The sequence below is a fragment of the Myripristis murdjan genome, chromosome 9, assembly GCF_902150065.1.
Source record: "Myripristis murdjan chromosome 9, fMyrMur1.1, whole genome shotgun sequence".
Taxonomy (NCBI): Eukaryota; Metazoa; Chordata; class Actinopteri; order Holocentriformes; family Holocentridae; genus Myripristis; species Myripristis murdjan.
In genome coordinates this window covers 23,250,410-23,269,463 of record NC_043988.1, presented here as the reverse complement: position 1 = coordinate 23,269,463, position 19,054 = coordinate 23,250,410, and the positions used below count along the sequence as shown (strand labels likewise).

The window sequence follows — 19,054 nt, the reverse complement described above, 5'->3', positions numbered from 1 at the left end:
GTAAAAACTAACTAGGCATCACCTGGTATCACTTTTTTCTATGCCTGTTGCATCTAAACCTTATTTTTTTTTAATCGATCATCTTTTATACATTAACAAACACTTTATTACCTACTTAATTACACACATACTGTAGATAAATCTTATCTGGCCCTCAGGCTTTGAGTGGAGGAATTCCCACATGTATCTGTTGGTCTGTGAGGCCAACTATTTATTCAAGACAGGAACTTGAGCACTAGCCCCATTTGAGGTTTTTGGCTTCAGTTTCCAGACCATCTCCACATGCGGTCAATTTTGCGCAAGCATGATCCGAAAAGTGCAACTCACGGGCTAGTGGCCTAGAAAAATGTTCATCCTTGAATCATCTGTTTTCATAGATGATCTGAGCTCAGGCAATTTTCAGTTGATACAATATATGGTTATTTCAGAAAGGCAAGAACAATGGTCTTAATTAAGGCAAATGTTTTCACTGTTATGATGATTACAAGTCTGTGTGTGTGTGTGTGTGCACGCGCATGTGTATGTGTATGCATGTGTATGTGTGTTAGTGCATGTGTTTTGTTTTTTTTTTAAGTTTGTTTTGTTTTTTTTAAATATAGTTATGCAGAGAGGCTTTTACATCGATTCACTTTTGCTTAATACGCATAAATACACATTACCTAAGCATACCTTATCACAGAAAAGGCAAGCCAGTAACAAGGTCATAGAAACACACGGTACTTGGTAGATAAAAAGTGTGAAACAGAAAAATATAGGTAAGTACATACTTTCCACATGTTCCAGTTATTGTCCTCACAATAACAATTGAGAAGAGTACAGCCCGTAAGCAGTAAGTTTGTTAGTAGAGAACCAAAGTCTGGTCTAGTTTTGCAGGCTGTAAGTTAGCATTTCCACCATTATGTGTGTATTCTGAAATCCCTATGGAAAATAAGAATGGGATTTGCAGGAAACACAAAAGATAAAGTCTACAGAGAGCCTTGTTAGTTACAGTGCATGCTTTTCCACAAAATAAAATACATCAACTAACAATTGTGAATTTTGGTGCCTCGTTTAATTTTTACCTTAGGGTAAAGAGACAGTCAGCCATGGCTATTTGACAGTTTGTTGTGGTAAGGTAAATATATGTGAACAATAACAACTAGAAAATCTGTTCAATGCAACAAAATAAGGCAAAACAAAACAAAGCATGGCAAATTTCAAACTACACAACAAATGGCAGAGATGCTCGGCTATGGCACAGAAAAAGACACAAAAACAGGACTTCCACTTTGGTTCTCTGTTAAAGTTGCAAGTCAAGTGATGGTTTCTTTGTGATTATGTTTAAATGGGAGACTTGGCTGTAATGTAATGCACCACCTATTTTTTTTTCTCATAGATTAATATCCGCCACAAATGTGCCCTTGAGCAAGGCACTTAATCCACCTCTGCTCATCTCACCACAGCACAGAACTGTGGGCATACTGAGCAGCTCCCAGCTGTGAAATCCTGCATATGAAATCCAACCTACTGCAACAGCTACATGTGATTGCTGTAAATAAGATATTCTCAGGATGCATGTAAAAAAAAAAAAATGAAAATAAATAAACTCTCTTAAATCCTTGTGAGGAGAGACAGGTTAAAGGAAATCCCACCCTTGGGTACTCTTACCCTGTTAAGGCTTTATTGTCATTTTTAGTTCTTTTGTGATGAAGTGAAGTGTTGCAATTTACCTTTATGTTGTATCCAGTACAATTGTATGCAGTACAATTTGTAAAAACAAGAGCGCTAGAGTTTCCCGTCAAAAAGAGTTCAACTTAGCCACTGTCTTGCTGCTGCATGCCATGACAAATGATTAAATATTTGGCATCTCTTCCTCCTGTATGATAGATTTCTCTGTGTCAAGAAAGAAGCCCTCTCTCTTCAAAGTCAGTGTTGTTGATGTCGTTTTAGCTAATAACCTCCTCCTGTTAACCTCCTCTGATCACTTATCCACAAGGATACACTGCAAAAACTCAAAATCTTACCAAGATTATTTGTCTTATTTCAAGTCAAAAATGTCTTATTCCTAGTCAAAATATCTCATTACACTTAAAATAAGACATGATCACCTCAGAAGTAACTTGTTTTTAGACAATTGTCTCTTGTTTCAAGTGAAAATTTGCTTGAAACAAATGAAAATTTGCTTGTTTCATTGGCAAAATTTATTTCTTGTTTCTAGCTAATTTTCACTTATTTCAAGCGAATTTTCACTTTTTCCACTGGCAAATTTTGCCAATGAAACAAGCAAATTTTCACTTGTTTCAAGTGAATTTTCAATTGAAACAAATGAAAATTGTCTAAAAACAAGTTACTTCTGAGGTGATCATGTCTTATTTTAAGTGTAATGAGATATTTTGACTAGAAATAAGACATTTTTGACTTGAAATAAGACAAATAATCTTGGTAAGATTTTGTGTTTTTGCAGTGTAAGCACATTAAAATTCAAGAAAACAAAGTAGACCCAGAAATGCAATGTGCATCACCATTTTTTAAAACAGTGTATAAGTGTTTAAGGGTGGGGATTTCCTTTAACTAATGCCTTTTTTTTTATTATTTATAAAAAATATATCCCTGGTGATGTACCAATAAGATGATTTGGCAAGATGACAAATAGAAGAGTAGAAAATAAGCCATCAAGCATAATAAGGTGACAACCGGGAGAAGAGCCGGCCGACAAACACCTCCGCCAGCAAGAGGTGTCAGTGAAAACGATGACTGGTTATAGATGCAGCTTAAAAATATTAGAATGTTCTCGTCTTCTCCCAGTCAATCATATATTGACATCAGTTTTCTGCAAGATTAAGACTTAAGCAATATCATTGTTTTGAACACGATAAGCCACAGACATAATGAAACATAAAGCATAGTTAGCACTGCGCTGTTGCTTTTTCACTCGTTACAATCAGAATGTCAGCTTATAATCTGTTTATGTGTGGTGCATGGATTTCTAGGAATAGAACAAACTGTGCATTCGGGTTTTGATTGTGACTTCTTGTCTGCCTCCGCTTCACGTGATTTGATGGAGCACTTTCAAAGTCATCTCTCTGTTTGACACAACAATGTCCCATTGCTCCCAAAATCCCCAAATCATTTGTTTTTATCAGAAACAATCTGTCTCAAGCTCTCATCTCTAATAGAGTTTTAGCAACAAAATCAGTTTTCGATTTTTCAAGCTTCCCTTTCTGCTCCCTCTGATAACAAAGAAACGCCTGCAGTCTCATCCGCACTGTTTGTTGTGAGTTATTTGGTTTCCAGCAGGAATCAAATAGAAGCAGACTGGTTGTGACTAAAAGGAACTTCCCGGTCAACCAGATTTACACCTAAAAGGCCTGATCAGAAATATTGTCATTCACGGTGAGAGGTTCCCCAGCAGTTCTGGAGAAATGTATCCTACAGGCATGGCAGGTAGGGCTTTAAGGGGGTGCTGAGGCAGGCAGGGTGGGGGTGACGGGGCAGGAGATGGGTTGAGGAGCAGGCTGTGCTGACAGTCCACCTCCTGTACCACTGTGTAGTCTGAGACAGGGGCAAGGAACTGGGATTGGGGGGAGTCAGGGTGGATATAGGGGGACTGGAATTCCCCTGTTGTGGTTGGTGGAGGCAGGAAAGCCTCCTGGTTGGGTTTGGTATCTATAGGCTGAGGGGGTATGGTGTGATAACCCTCACCAGGCATGGAGGAGCTAGAGGGAGTGCTAATTTGCCGGGCAACACTCTCCATCGTGTAGCCGCTTCCCTCTGGATCCACCACCAGCAACTGAAACTGCAGCTCTTTCTGCTTCCCCTCTTTCTTTGCCTCAGTCTCCTCACCGTCTCCATTCTCTAGTCCCTTCTTCTGCATCTCCTCCTCTGTGGCTGAAGTGCTCTCCTGTGTCCTGAGCTGCTGGCCTGGGGACAGGACCACCCCTCCTGAGGGCATCACATCGCTAACCTGGGCGTAGAAGTCTGTGTTGACCCAGGTCTGCGGCCCTTGAGGCTGGGCGTGGACAATGGGCCTCTCCCCTATCTCTGGGCCAGGACTTCTCTCTAAAACATCGAGGGAGGCCTCCTCAGGTTGTCCTGGCAGCAGGGCAGCTGACAGCATGAGCGCATCTTGGTCGGGAAGATCTGGGTCATAACAGCTTGCCCGACCTGAGTCGTCATCAGGGAAACTGACGGACAGAAGGATGAGGGAGGGGGAGAGGAAAAAGAAAGAAACAGAATAAAATAAGATGAAAGCCATATTTCCAGAGCCATCAAGCAGCATGACATTAAGACAAGTTATATTCTTTTATTATTTTGTTGTGTGTTTTTATCCTTTTTAATACTTGTTTTTTTTTTTTTTAAACTTCCTTGGATGTCACATTAATGGACACAAGTTGGTGGTAGAGGGTTGTACTTGTGTTTCTATCTATTAAAAAGAAAACACTCTGCAGTACCTGATGGCATGGGAGCATCCTATGTGTGTGAGCTGCCCGACAGGCTGGGACAGACCCAGGAGCCTCTGGGTGTCTGAGCCCTGGTCGTCCTCCTTTTCCCCAGGATCTGCATCCTCCGCATCCACCTCAATGAACTCCACCCAGGGCTCGTCCTGGTAGAAATCTGGTGCGTAGGAAGGCAGGCTACCCATACCTCCGCCGCTCAGGATAAAATTCAGCTCGTCCAGCTTCCCCTTCTGCACGAGTTTTGAGATCATGCAGAAAAAAGTCCCATGTGAGCAACACTAACACTTGTCGTCCATTTGGAAACATGCATATCTCTTGTTTTCCTATTCTCAATTGTAATCATGACCCGCATACAATTATGCTGTGCCCTTGTCTGGGCATAACAGTAGCATAACCCTTTTATTCTGTCCTTGTAGGGCCGTGAGGAGAGTTTTTCTGAGGGTTCATGGGTCATACTGTTGTAAAAAGGAAAACAGGCAGCTTGTTAAATAACACACCCTCAACACAATGATGAATCAAGGCCCTCTACACCTCTCATCCCTCAGTGGTCCTTCTGACCTTGCTTATTTCAATAATGAGCAACAGTGCCTGTTTTCAATAATAATAATTAAAAAAAACAAAAAAAAACAAAAAAAAAAACAAACAGCGGATGTGTAATTAAAAACCAATGACTACAAACAAAGCAAAATTCCATGTGTTAGCTGTTGTGAATTATTTATAGCAACAATGGATCTGCCTACCCCATGCTCTCCAAAAACATGAACACAGACATGAAAGGATGAACACAGAAATGTATGAGCCTGCTTGCACGTTAACACACACAAATGCACAAAAATGCAGCATAACAACGAAGACGTACCTTGAGCAGCTCTGGGTCTATGCCTTTAATTTTGGGTGCAGGGATCGGTGGCAAAAGAATCACCATTAATCTGAAAGAAAAGAGTGGAAAAGGATAAGATGAAGATATGTTTACAATCAAATGTGTTTGTGTGTGAGAGAGAGAGAGACAGAGAGAGAGCAAAGGGCTCTTCTAACCTATGATGCTGAGAGATGACAATCAGCACGATAAGGATGAGGATGCCCGCAATCCCAAAGATGAGAGCCAGTGTTACCGGAAATGTGATCTCTGGAACAGAATAGGAAAAGAGAAACCATCATCATCACCACATCATTATTATCATCATCAGGATCACTTGCAAAATCACCTTCAATGAGATCATCACCTTCATCACCACCGCCATCATTATCATAATCACCATCATAATTATCATTATTACATTCAGCACAACAAAATACACTCATTTTTCATGGCTGTGCACCTTATCTGCCTGTGCAGAACAACAGATGCTGTTTACTGTATTTAGACAACACATGCATTCCTCCAAGCATGTAATATAGCCTGACTTTACCTTTGCTGGGAATCTCAGTTACATGAATAAAGACTGAGTCACTGAATTCTCCAAATTTGGTGAAGGCCATCATCCTGCAGCGGATGCGCACCTCATACTCTTCACCTATGCGCAGACCGTAGATTGTCTGCTGGGTGGTGCCCTGCACTTCCAACTGGAAAACAGAAAGAGACACAGAGAGAATTTGTGAAAGAGACGACAGAAAAAGAAGCAGAGGGACAGAGAAAGAGAGACAGAGGGGACAAAAAGAAAAGAGGGACATAAAAGGAGCAATTAAGAGGAGAGTAAACTGATTTTGCTGTATTTTAGTTAATGAGAAAAGAAGAAAAGGCCACTGCCTTTGTTAACCTAACCAAAAACAACTAGAACATCAACAAAGGTATTTGCAAACAATGAATGTTTGAGGTGAGACCTTTGACAGGAGCAAAACATGGTGCAAGAGGTGCACATTTATATTTGGTAACTGCAACTGTGACCTTTGCGAAGGTGCAGTCAGTGAGACATTTCTACTTTAGACGAAGGAGATACTCTTGTGCTGGAGGTGCTCTGAGGAAGTTTCAAAGGCTCCATTGGCTGGCCAACCTATAATAACTGTGAGCCTGTGAGTTAGGGGAGGTGCAAGGTCCCCTGGACTCTGACCCTCAAATCCCTCCCCTCACTTCCTTCAGTGAGTCTGTGTTTTCCCAGAGGGCCTTGCTTCGGCTTCCACTGCAGTGCCAACAAAGCTACAGTCTGCTTGGTAATGAGTCAGACTGGGGAATGCTGTGTGTGTGTGTGTGTGTGTGTGTGTATGCGTTTTAGCCACAGGAGTGCAGGGGGAGGGGTAAGGAAACATGACACGGTGCCTCTATGACCTACCTCCAAATTACTTTTAAGAGAGTACATGAGTGTGCTTGCATTTGTGCATACTTGTATGTGTTTGCATGTGTGCGTTTTAATGTGTCAGCTCATGCAAGTTGTGTGTGAGAGAGAATTGGAAAGGTGGAAAAAGACTGTGTGAGCATTGAGAGTCAAAGAGAGAGAAGAGAAACTCACTGCTTCCCACACGGTGCTGTTTCTCCCCCTGAACTGGACCTCGTACTCGACACGCATCCAACCCGCCGTGACGTCTGCCGAAGGCGGCGGCTTCCAGCGGACCCTGACATCATAGTACAGTCCTGAAGGACTCATATTCATCAGGGTCCAGTTTAGGGCCACTGGGGGATCAGGACGCACTGCAAAAGAAAAAAAAAAAAACACGACAGATGTTCAGAGAGTTTGAATGAACTTTAATTGAACTGCATGCATTACAAACAAATATGCTACATTCTGAAAATGAAAATTGAAGATTGGTACTAATCAAGGAAAAAAAAATCAACTGAATAAAATTAGTCTGAAAATAAATTTAAACAACTATAAATATTCTGGTAAATGATTTTTGATGATGCTGCTCAATGGCATGTTACATTATCATCATTTATCATCAACATTAATCATAATCGATAACATTGTGCTTTATACCTTGCATTTAATTTTTCCAAAGTGTATCAGAAAAATATACTCTGTGACACTGTCATGTGACACCTCTATCAGTGTTTTCTATGGTCCAAGCTTGATAAACACCCTGAGGAATCCAAACATTTACCATATAAACAGTGTATTCAGTATCAGAAACTTGCTGTGATGTTGACAAGCATTTGACATTTGCCGGGTCTGGTTGAGCTGATATACAACTGCAAATGGCATTTCCTGGAGGCTCGCTGTGTGTAGTTTATCATACAACACGGGCCATTTGGCTCTGTCTCCCTGTATATGACTCCCTCCGTCTGATTAAATCTACTCAGTGTCCTGTCGTCAGTGCTGCTATTTCCAAAGCTGTTCTCTCTATACATCTAGACCATGTTTCATGATGGTGAATCAAAAGTCAAGTCACCCTAAACAAGAATCCAGAGTGCTATGAAAACATGCTATGAAAGGAAATGTGGATAGAGACAACATGCACAAATCTGAAGGTCCCCGGCTCCTTGTTTGGTTACTGACCGATGTTCTCCACAGTGAAACAGTCATCCTCGTTGAAATAGGTGACGTTGTTTTGGGTGCGCAGCTGAATGCAGTAGGTGATCCAGATGGAGGTGTGGTTTGTGTCAAAAAAGCACTCCCTTTTTGAATAGATGTATTCTGGACATTCTTTCCATTCACTGGTGGGGGATCTGAGAAAGAGACGAAGGAGCAAGGAGAGGTGAGGAATAGGCAGAAAGGTGAGTACGGTAGGGTTTTGAATGGTGCACATATAAAAGCAAAGGAAAACTCCACCAGGCAAAATGGGCAAAGGAGCGACCACACTTACTCTTTCTTTAGGTAAAAGACTCTGAGTGCTCCAGGGGAGGACAGGTTTTGGAAGCTGCCTGCACTCCACCAACAGCGAAAAGTCTCCTGCTCCCTCGATATGCACTCTGTAAAATGAGGTTCCAAGGGAGCTGAGGAAGAAAAGGACAAAGACAAGGACAGAGAGAACGGTCAGAGAAAAAGAGTCAGACTCCAACAGGCAGAAAACAATAAATAGCCAAAATGGGACACGTACTATTCAGTAAAATGGATATTAAGTATTCTATAATCTCTATCAACCTCTCTGACCTCTCTGTCTTAGTGTGCCATTTTGTCTCATATTTAGTGTTAAAATGTTTTTCTTAAAACGAACTGAAAAAATCTGAAATAATCCCACATGTTTGCAATCCTAATCAACTTGTTTCCAGAATTTTCTTGAATCAAGAGTCATTTTCTTGATAGTGGTGGGCTGATCTACCTTACTCTGCCTTGTTTCAATATAATTATCCTTGTTCCCAAAAAAAAAAAAAAAAAAAAAATCCTGAAACAAGCGAATCTGTAATGTTAACAATTGAGATTATCTCATCCCACTAGCAAATTTTAGATTTTTTACTTGTTTTGAGAAAAACAGGGTTGAATATATAAATATATAAACATATAAAACAAGATCCTGTTGTTGTTGTTTTTATCTTTTTATTTATTTATATATGTTCCATATTCCATATATGAAATATGGAAGGCTGCAATTGACATAAACAATAAAAACACCTATTTACAGTCAAGGGGAGTAAACTATCTGATGGGAACAGACATCTAACACAAATGTCTTGTGAAGACAGAGCATATTTTAGTGCTAAAAACTACAATATCACTGTTTTGACAGGTTTATTAGCCTCTGTGTCCTCATAACTTGTCCCTTGTTCGTAACACTGTCCTCCATGTTTTAGCAGCCTCAATGTGAGCAGTAGGTGGGGGAGAGGAGATTGGTAGGGTCTTAAAAAATTAAGTCGGGCAAGGAGTTTTTACCCTGAAATAAAGTCCGGGCCAGAGAGAGAGTTCTGAAAATCAGAAATCTCAGCAACAAGCAAAGTCATCACAGAGTGTTTGGTATTGATCAGCAACCCCATCAACGCCCAAAGATATATTACGGTCAGCTTGATCTATGGAGCAGTAAAGATCTTATTTATTGCCATTTTATTATGAAGTATTACTGCAAGCACATCAAACATTTACACTAAAAAGTGGTTTCGTCTTTGGCATCTGTGCAGTTCAACCAGCCTTTGCTTGAAGATCACACTGTCCCACCATCAAACTGACCGCTGATACTGCAGCTAACACAACAAACATTCATCTGTGCTTCTTCAGTAAGAAAACAACTGGTTGAAGAACTAGGACTGAACAATTAAATCCATAATATCCATAATATTGAAATCGCAAAAGCTGCACTTTTTTTTGCAAAAGGTAAAATGTGTGATAACATATCTTTATAAATGTATTGTGTTGATACAGCAATGCCCCGGCATACAAATCACGTTTTCTAGATGTAAGAAAACATGTTTGTTTGGAACAGACTGAATATATTTATTAGTGAAAATTAAAATTAGGATGCAAAAAAAATTACCATTCTCACTAAATCATCATAATCATAATAATTTAATCATATTGCAATAACAATATCTGTTAAAATGTTCAGCCCAATGCATACATAATGTAAGTGTATTGCCCTTATCAAATTCCCTAGTCACATGCTTGTGTAGGTTGTGGCAGCTTGAGGTAGACTTCACACAGGTTGGCAAATTTACCGCAGGGCTTTTCTCTCAACTTTCTACGAACGTGCCCACGCAGAGATAACCACCTCACAGTTTCAGTGGTGGTGAGGTACATCCTACCTGGTAGCTGCCAACTGCCAAACCACAACAAAACACACTGCCCTGATGAAACTGTTTCAGTAAGCAGTGGTGGGAACACCTTCAGCTGGTGGCAGAAAACACGGATGCATTTCTGAAAGGTGACAATCCAGTTCTTATGATATGCAACTTATTGAAATGTAAACTTTCCTGAAGGCATCTGCCTATCTATCTACAAGTATGCATGTGTGTGTGAGTGTGTGTGAATGATGAAAACAACTTGCTGAATGACAGCTACACTGCATAAAGGGCTGTTACCCAGTTTCACAGTCACCATGTCTCTATGGCCCTATCTGGTTATGGATCCATCCACACATTTTGCATACTATCTCTTTTTGTTTTTTCTCAGTTTCATCCTTTGGTTTCGAGTCAGTCGTTTCCACAGCTCATTCCACACAAGGTTTCTCCCCATCACCATTCCCCTGCCACCTCCCTCTCCTGTCAGAGGCCAGTTTCTCATCCAGAGAGTCTCAGGGTTTGGTGCAACCATAAATAAGCAGCTGAAGGTATCATTGATTTCTGCTCTGCCCTCTCTCCATCTGTGCTCTCTCCTCATTGGCTGGGGCATAAATCACATGCAGGCCTAGAACATAAACATGTTTCTCTCTCTTTCTCTCCCTCTCTCTCTCTCTCTCTCTCTCTCCCACACACACACACACACACACACACACAAATTACAAACAAACTGCCGCAATACTCAGCACAAACAACAGAATCAGCAAGCTATCAAAGGATGGTGAGTTTTTACACATTAAACAAAACCAGTTTCTATCCCCGCACACACAGACTCACCTAGTTAGTGGTGTAGAGCTGAGAGATTTGAGCCTTACTTAAAAACATATGAGACAGGATGTTAACAAGACATGTATACACCATGAACACACACAAACACACACACACCGGTGCACACTGTCAAACACACCACTGTATCCTCTTTCTCTCAGGTGGATCCACTTAAAGTAAATGCAATTCTGACCACACAAACAGCTCCAACAAACAGGGCCAGCCCCACCCCACCACATCCAACATGCTGCACTGCTGCATTACAAAGCTGGGGTTCTGCAGAGAATGCACAGAATTATCATTCAGTTATTAAAGTAAGTTAGTCCAATCTGTTTAATGAAGGCCAGTCCCGTGCTCTCAGAATGGGGCGGTCTTGAATCATTAACTTCAGGGACACTGAAGTGAAATACTGGAGCACAGGGATGTCAAGGCAAACTATTTCTCCCAGGCTAATGTTTTGACTCCCAGTGCGTCTTCAGAGTCACTGAAGTACTGAGGGTACTGTAGGTACTGAGAACCACCGGTATAAATATCCTTTCCATACCAAACAATGAATCAGCATTGGCTGGAGTAAAGAATGGGTCACTGCTTAACACCTGAGTTAACTGGCAATAGCATCCATTAATGCAATAAACATTAAATGGATGACTTCTATAATAATGATGAATGAAGTATGCAATAAGTGTCATTACTGCAACAATAAGTACATCACAGCAATATCTCAAGACCAGAGGCCCCTATGGCAGTTCATCTCATCCTTTTTCTTGCAAATAAATATCTTATACTGTCAAACTTATCATTTAGTTATTCACATGGACTGTACAGCATTGCTTCAGCTACATTAGTACATATCCTGAGATCATTTCATCATGAAACACATAAAAATGAGCTTCGATTTGTGGAAAAATGAACTGAGTGGTCAGAATTACAAGTTGGGAATTTTGGTGTCTCCATTTTCTCCCATTTCAGTTCAAGTGATGTCAGAGCAAAAGCCTTTTGTTGTTTAAGGTCAGACCTGACTCATTGTAAGAGTGTTTATGTACCACTATAAGCAAAACACTGGAGCATCCGCTTCTGGTAATCCCTCTGGAATAAAATGCAGTTTCTTTTTCTTCTTGCTGTCTATTTTTCCTCAGTTGACACCGTAAACGTGATGCTGTCACAGGTTCGTAATCTGGAAATTCTGTGTTCCGAGTTGAAATGAACGCAGCATTACTTTCTGTGATGCCAACGCGACCTCATATTTCATAGCATTCCTGTGCAGCCCTGCCTCCACCTCTCTCCTTTGAACCCTCCCTCCTGCTTTCCCACCTTCTCTTGCTTCATATCCTGCACACTGTCATGGTTCCCAGAGCTTTGCTGTTTCAACTCTCCCTCCCTCACCCATCCAACAAATTCCAGCTGCCTCCTTCAAAGAGCTTTCTGCAGCCACGGGATGCAGACAGGCACCTCAACCACTTATGACAGAATAGCTTTCCTTTTTATTTTCCAAAGAAAAAATATGCCACACAATAAGATACCACCTTTGTTAGACTTTGCAAGTGCATGTCTTTATGCTGTAATACACCCCTTACTGCCTTGTTTACATCTCTCAAGGTCAGGCACTACTTTGAGGCAATGCTTGTGCAATTTCACACTTTTACTCCCCCCATATACTTCTGTATATGTTCCAGAGCCCTTATATTACTACAATGGTAATCAATGATTTTGTTTTGCATGCATTATCACTTGCAATGAATGTGCCAAATCTTGAGAATATCCTCCTGATATTGAGTTGTAACCCCTTTTTGTACAATCCACATCTCATTTGTGCTGCAGCTTAAAACCCTTTTACTAACTCATCTGCTGTCTTTGATCCCCTTCTTCTTTGTGATTGGTATTTCATCATTTAACTTGGATTCACCTCATGAAAAGACCAAATGTCCCTAATATTTTTGTACATTTAGTGTATATAACAGCTATTACAATTTGCTGTGTTCATTTTACGGTGACACTACATGTCAGCTGTCTGGAAGTCCTCCAAAACTGAAAGACATAAGCATATTTACTTTTTCTCTAAATGTCATCTCACCACAGGTGGCCTTGTCTGGGAGGGAAGACTAGAAAGCAGACAAGCAGTGTTTTGAAAGCAAGACATCTCCATAAAGAATGAGGCCCTGCTGGTAAAGGTCAGGAGCTTCAGTCATTTTTTTAAATTGTTTGCATTTTTGAACCTGACTCTGGATGGCAAATGCTGCACTTGAGCCTAAAGTGTGTCAGAGGTGAAAGGTTACACAAAAACACCTGGACAGATTCACATTCTCAGATCATTCTCTCTCTCTCTCTCTCTCTCTCGCTCTCTGTGCCTTTATCCCTCTGTCTCTCACCCAAATGACTTTCTTCTCACCTCATTCTTGTTCTCTATCACACCAAAGCTAGATACCTGTTGACAAGTGGGATAGGTCCTTTGTTTGTCCCATCCGTCTCACTGAGTACAGGCATTTGGGATTTGTAAAGGTATAAATCCATAATGATAACTCAGCAGTTACTTTGATAAATACTGAGATTTCTAGCTTTCAAAACTCACTTTCAAGCCTGTACTCTTACTAGAATTTCAAGACACACTAAAAACAGCCTCACTCTTAAACAACTATTACTACTGTATTTTGCATTGTAATATATTAACTTTTTTTTTTTTTTTGTATCATCAATCACCTCTAATGGATACTGTGAAGAAGAGAGACAAGAGAAAGAGGATGTGTGACAAGTGTCCTGAGGCAAATCTGAACCCAGAACACAGTGTTTGCATCGAGATGGTAAGTCCCTCACACAAAGTGAGCCAGCAGATTGGCCCTGTCACACAATGTTTTTGTTGGATCTCAGCTTTCCTTAGCAAGCTTGATCTCGCTCCAATTCCTACTGGTCACCTTTTAACAAAACTAGGCCAGTTTATGGATGATGTTAAAACTTCAGACTTTGGTATGAATGTTAACCAATTGTCAGTCCTGCAGATTTGGCCTCATAATATACATACTGGGATATAATAAAAAAAAAAAAAACTGTAACATACCCGTCCTTGAACATGCCATACTATAGTTACTAGTTCTGTAATGTAAATAATGTCACTATTACACTTCTCATTCTGGATTTGTGCTCTTAGTGAAAGAAAGAAATTATTCAAGTTGAAACTGGCTCACCACCTAGAAAGCCTTAACAGGTCTCAAGAGCATGTGATGTCTGATTATTCGCCTAGAACAGGCGAAAAATCAATTTTGGCAATTTGGCAATTTTGTCACAAGGCCTTTAACTCGCAACTTAGCACATACATGCACACACTAATGCACAGCCATTACATACTTTCAGTGATGGGAGGCTAAACCTTGCCTGTACCTGCCAACTGCCAAGTAATGAGTGGTGGTGGGAACGCCTTTGGCAACAAGGAGAAAACACTGCTCCATTTTTGAGATGGAATGATTCTTCTTGTGGTCTACAATTTATGGTGATTTTCTTTCTTGTGTGTGTGTGTGTGTGTGTGTACATGTGTATGTGTGTGTGTGTGTGTGTGTGTGTGTGTGTGTGTGTGTGCTTGTCTCTAGCTGTCTTTCTGGCTGTGTGTGCTCCTGATACTGAAAAACAGCTCTTAGGTTCACTTCCTGTCTTTATCAGTCTGTACAGAGTAGCTAGGAAACCGCTCGTGTCTCTCCGCCTAGACATCAGCTTTAGCCATTAATGTTTAAAATCCTCTAAAATGCCTAAATAAAGCACTTTTCCCAAGCCATTGTGCCAGCTGGTGAATCACTTTAGAAAGGCAGCGTGAAAGGAGCAATCAGGCATTATCAGTGACCATACTGTTAAATGCTTGACTGATTGTCATGAGGAGAGAGAGGGATATACGGCTGACGCTGTGAATTACCACCTTTTCCAGCTCATTTGCGGATGTAAGTTAACGGTGAGGTTAATCATGCTTCACAAGGCGGCTAAAAGGAGACAGGAGATAGGTGCATGAGTGAGAGACTGACAGAGACGGAGAGAGAGAGAGAGACAAAAGTGAGTGTGTGAGTGTGTGTGTGTGTGTGTGTATGGGTGGAGGGGGTTCACCGGTACTCTGGTGAACATCACACACATAGGCATGATTTGAAAATGTTAACGATGCACTACCACCTATATGCTTAAACACGCTTTTCAGAGATCAGCTGAACAATACAACAGAAACATGCAGGAGGAAACTATACCATTAAATGAATACAAGAATGAATAATACATATGCTAACCTGGTGTATGCATAGTGCAACATCAGTTCACACAGAGAGATTTATGTCTGAAACTTAACTGAAAAAATGACACACCCTTTGAATATATATATATATAGAGAGAGAGATAGATAGATAGATAGTTTCTTTCTTTTTTCTTTATCTGATGCAACATCTATCACTAAATCACATAGCTTTTCAGTGACACCGCATAAAGCCTGGGGCATAACAATGAAGAGCTCTGCCTGGCATTAACAGGCATGATGAAGGAGAAAGCTATGGGTGAAAAAAAAAGAAGCATGAAATACATGAACGCAAGGAATGAGATGACGCTACAGCTCGGTCTACATATCACGTGATTTGACATACACCTCAACATGTTCAACTAGTTCAGGCATATCTGTAAAACACTATTAAACACTGCCTTCTGTCGAAAGTCTCACTACCTATGCCAGATTATCCATATCACTTTCTACTGCACTCTGTGTGTGTGTGTGTGTGTGTGTGTGTGTGTGTGTGTGTGTGTCTGTGTGTTATTCTGTTAAACAGATGGAGGTGTTGGCAGCAAACACTGGCATTGTGCTAAGAGTAAAAGCGTCCATCGGTTTGCCAATGCCAAGTTCCACATTATATGCCCTACCACGACCTATACACACATACGTACACCCTGTACCCAGGAACACACACTTTTTCACAGTCCAACTCACACACTAATGTGTGTGCGCAGCACCATTAGTCTTCCACAGGCGATGTGGAAGACAAATACAAAGAAAGAAGGAGAGGAGCAGAGCAGGGAGAGTAAAAGGGTAGGAGGGGAGGAGGATGAAAATCTGGAAAATTCACTCAGCCATTTTCTTCACTTCACAGTTCACAGTTTCAAACTTTTGTTCTCAACTTGGCTGCTAGTTTGAGCTTGGAGACTTGATATGGCACAGACCCTTGTATTTTAATTTATGGAAAAGGGGAAATGAAAACCTTTGCTCTATGATTGATAAGGTGAGAAGGTGAGATGTGAGGTAGCAGAGAGGGGGAGGAAGGTGAGAGACACTGCAACAAGATACAAACAGGGGAATGCAACCAGCTCATATAAATAACTGCTAACATGGATAACACACACAAGCATGCATGAGCACTGCCCTTACAGTGGGTGTCCAAACCAGACAGCACCCCTGCTAGTTACTGCTTCTTCGCTTCTCTGAGTATTTCCATGATCAAAGGCACTTTCAACATAATTTACTCAAAAATAAATTGCTTATAAAAAAAAAAAAAAAACATTAACAATGGCACACTTTTACACACTTTTACGCGTTTGAATGAATGCAAGGTGGATCAGGGTGGATGGCACTGCCTCCAGGCAGAGTTGGCAAAAATTTCTGAAATTCAAACCAGGACAAAGACTCAGCAATTTTATTATCCAAGCCTGGAATACGAGTAGCTCTAATGATGAAGTTACCCAACACAGATGACCATGTAATGCCCCTTTTCCACTAGTACCTACTCAGCTCGACTCGGCACGACTCTACACGGTTTAAGAGCTTTTCCATTAGGTGGTAGTACCTGCTAGCAGGTCCCATTTAGCACCTACTCAGCCGGGGTTCCAAGCGAGCTGAGTCGAGCTGAGTCGCGCTGAAAATGTGACATAAACGCCGTGCAGGCAACTGATTGGACAGGGAGTGACGCGAGCAACTCCTGCACGAAAACAAAACCCGACATTTAAAAAAAAAAAAAAAACGGCAACAGCGGCCGTGCGCATTGATCGTCAGTGAAGTTGTCAAAGTCGGAAAATGGCAAGCAAACCGCTACCGCGGTCAAATAAAGACATGGAGACTTTTCTGTGCTTGGTGGCGGCCCAAAGAATCCAGAGGGAGCTGGACGGTGACTCCACCCACGGCGAGGTGCTACTCAATTGTAATGGAAAACCACCTAAACCGTGTTGAGGCGAGTAGAGTCGAGCCGAGTCGAGCCGAGTAGATACTAATGGAAAAGGGCCATAAGATGCCTTACAAACCTATTAATAAATGGAACTGAGCAGCGCTCTTTGTTAATGACACTGACAGTTGCCTCATTGTCACTGTTTCCTTTACCAGCATTTAGCCCACAAAAGATTTAAAAAAAAATCCCTACAGCCTCCTGCACTTCCCCTGATGCAATTTAATCACCTAAAGGATGAAGCACAAAAGGCAGTTTCCAGTTATTTGGAAGAATCCAGCAAAGCACCTCTGATGAGGTTTTCAAATATTTTTGGGTTGCTGCGACAACCGAGGATGACCCTAACTGAGAAATACATTTTCTCTCTCCATTTAACACCAAATAGATGCCATTGTGAAGTGTTTAAAGGTATCACTTTAGAAAGTTTCAGTGATATTTGTCTTGGCCAACTCCGTGAGGTGGAGGCGGAAGACAGGCTGTCTGTGTTTAGAGAAAATGGACTTGATGAGGGCATTGAGGTGTACTCCAGGTTTTGCATTCTGGAGTTCATTTTGGCAAGCCATGACTGAATGCTGGACAAGGCTGTCAAGATGGGGTCCTCCAGGTCCACTGATTTGGCTGCTGCAACTGGGATTCATGCTCTCTTGGCCAGCAAATTGGTGGCTGGAGCTGGGACTGGAGCAGAGTTGAGAGAGCATTGCTGGTAGCGTTCCTGGGGACAGAGGAGTTGGAGAGATTTGCAGGTGAAGATTTGATACGGATGTTTCTCAAGAACAAGGCAAAAACCTCTTCATGAGAAGTTCCAACTGGAGCCATAATATTGGAACAAGGCGTCCCGCAGCCTGGGCTCTGGCCATTCACCTTTATTTGCCAGTCACAAGTTGCAGCGGATGGAAACGGGACTCTCTTTGCACATAGCTTTGCTTCATATCTCTGATGCTGGGCATGCATGATGCAGTCACTCTGCAATGGATCCTCATCATGGATGGGGATTAGCATGACAAGCAGCAGGGTAAGTTGAAGCGGCTACACCCACAGCCTGGTCGTTCACATGTGGGGGAGCCTGAAAGCGGCTTGCACAGGAAGCAGCAAGGGTAGGCAGGCTGATGGTATGGGTCCACAGGATTCGTCATTTCCACCCTTCCCATTCATTGTCTTTGTAGGCAGCTGTACAATGCATTCAGATAGTGTCACGCTGTCCTTCGAGAGATGGAGTGGGAGACAGTCGGCGTCTCCTCATTTGCATAAAGTTAAGGTCTAGGCTGCTTTATGCAAATTACAGGCATCCAGCATAATTCGCCACCTCTCGAAAACTCCTGCAAAACTTTAAAACCAACCATCATCGATCTGAAATAATGACAGATTCAGCAACTGTAAGGTTTATTACTCAAATTTTTTCAGTTTCAAAAAGAGCCGCCATGCTGGTCCAGTTTGAAATCCAGGAGAGGACAGCCCACAAATGAAGCATTGTATGCAGAGAAGGGAATCAGCGGAGCCGTCATCTGATGTGAAATAGTTCAGATTGGCTGCTATCAGCTGATGTAAGCTGAGCCTGACTTTGTGGCCTGCCTGAACTAACGCTATGCTCAATTTGTCTTTTCACACAATCAAAGCACATATACCCACCTGATTGGTCAGAGGCTGAGCCAAGTGTTAACAGCTTGTAATTTGCATAAAGTTCAGCTCTCATCAGCTTTTTCTGCCTCATGTCAGCCACCCTGCACGATGGCTTTGCACTGCTTCCATCCCCACAATTCCCTACACCTGTTTGCCGCCTGGTCTCACTGAAAATGATGAGGGAGTAAATTTTATATTGTATGGATACCCACGGTTACATCTAAAACACAAAAACAGAGAACATCAAAAGTGGCCTTGTCCCGCTCCTGCCTTCCCTCCCAGCTGAACACAAGATACCCATGGATTTCTTCCCTGTCAAAGTTTGAGACCCTGGCTGAGCCCTGCTATGGTTTTCTCCATCTGATTCTCATTATCCCCATCAGTACCCATAGCTTTGATGTCTAACAGACACAATCTGCACTGTCCAACCATGCAGTGAC

At 41.7% G+C, this 19,054-nt stretch overlaps 1 protein-coding gene across 1 annotated transcript in view; it reads right to left on the bottom strand.

Moving 5' to 3' along the window:
* Positions 1-2,451: 2,451 nt before the first annotated feature.
* Positions 2,452-19,054, bottom strand: part of ghra (growth hormone receptor a) — a 36,253-nt gene continuing 19,650 nt past the window's right edge. Inside the window, exons 3-10 of the mRNA XM_030060980.1 lie at positions 8,172-8,301; positions 7,865-8,034; positions 6,881-7,059; positions 5,846-5,999; positions 5,472-5,562; positions 5,296-5,365; positions 4,431-4,666; positions 2,452-4,163 (exon numbers count right to left, since the gene is read on the bottom strand). Coding sequence (XP_029916840.1) covers positions 3,368-4,163; positions 4,431-4,666; positions 5,296-5,365; positions 5,472-5,562; positions 5,846-5,999; positions 6,881-7,059; positions 7,865-8,034; positions 8,172-8,301 — 1,826 coding nt within the window. The 3' untranslated portion in view covers positions 2,452-3,367. The remainder of the gene's footprint in view (positions 4,164-4,430; positions 4,667-5,295; positions 5,366-5,471; positions 5,563-5,845; positions 6,000-6,880; positions 7,060-7,864; positions 8,035-8,171; positions 8,302-19,054) is intronic.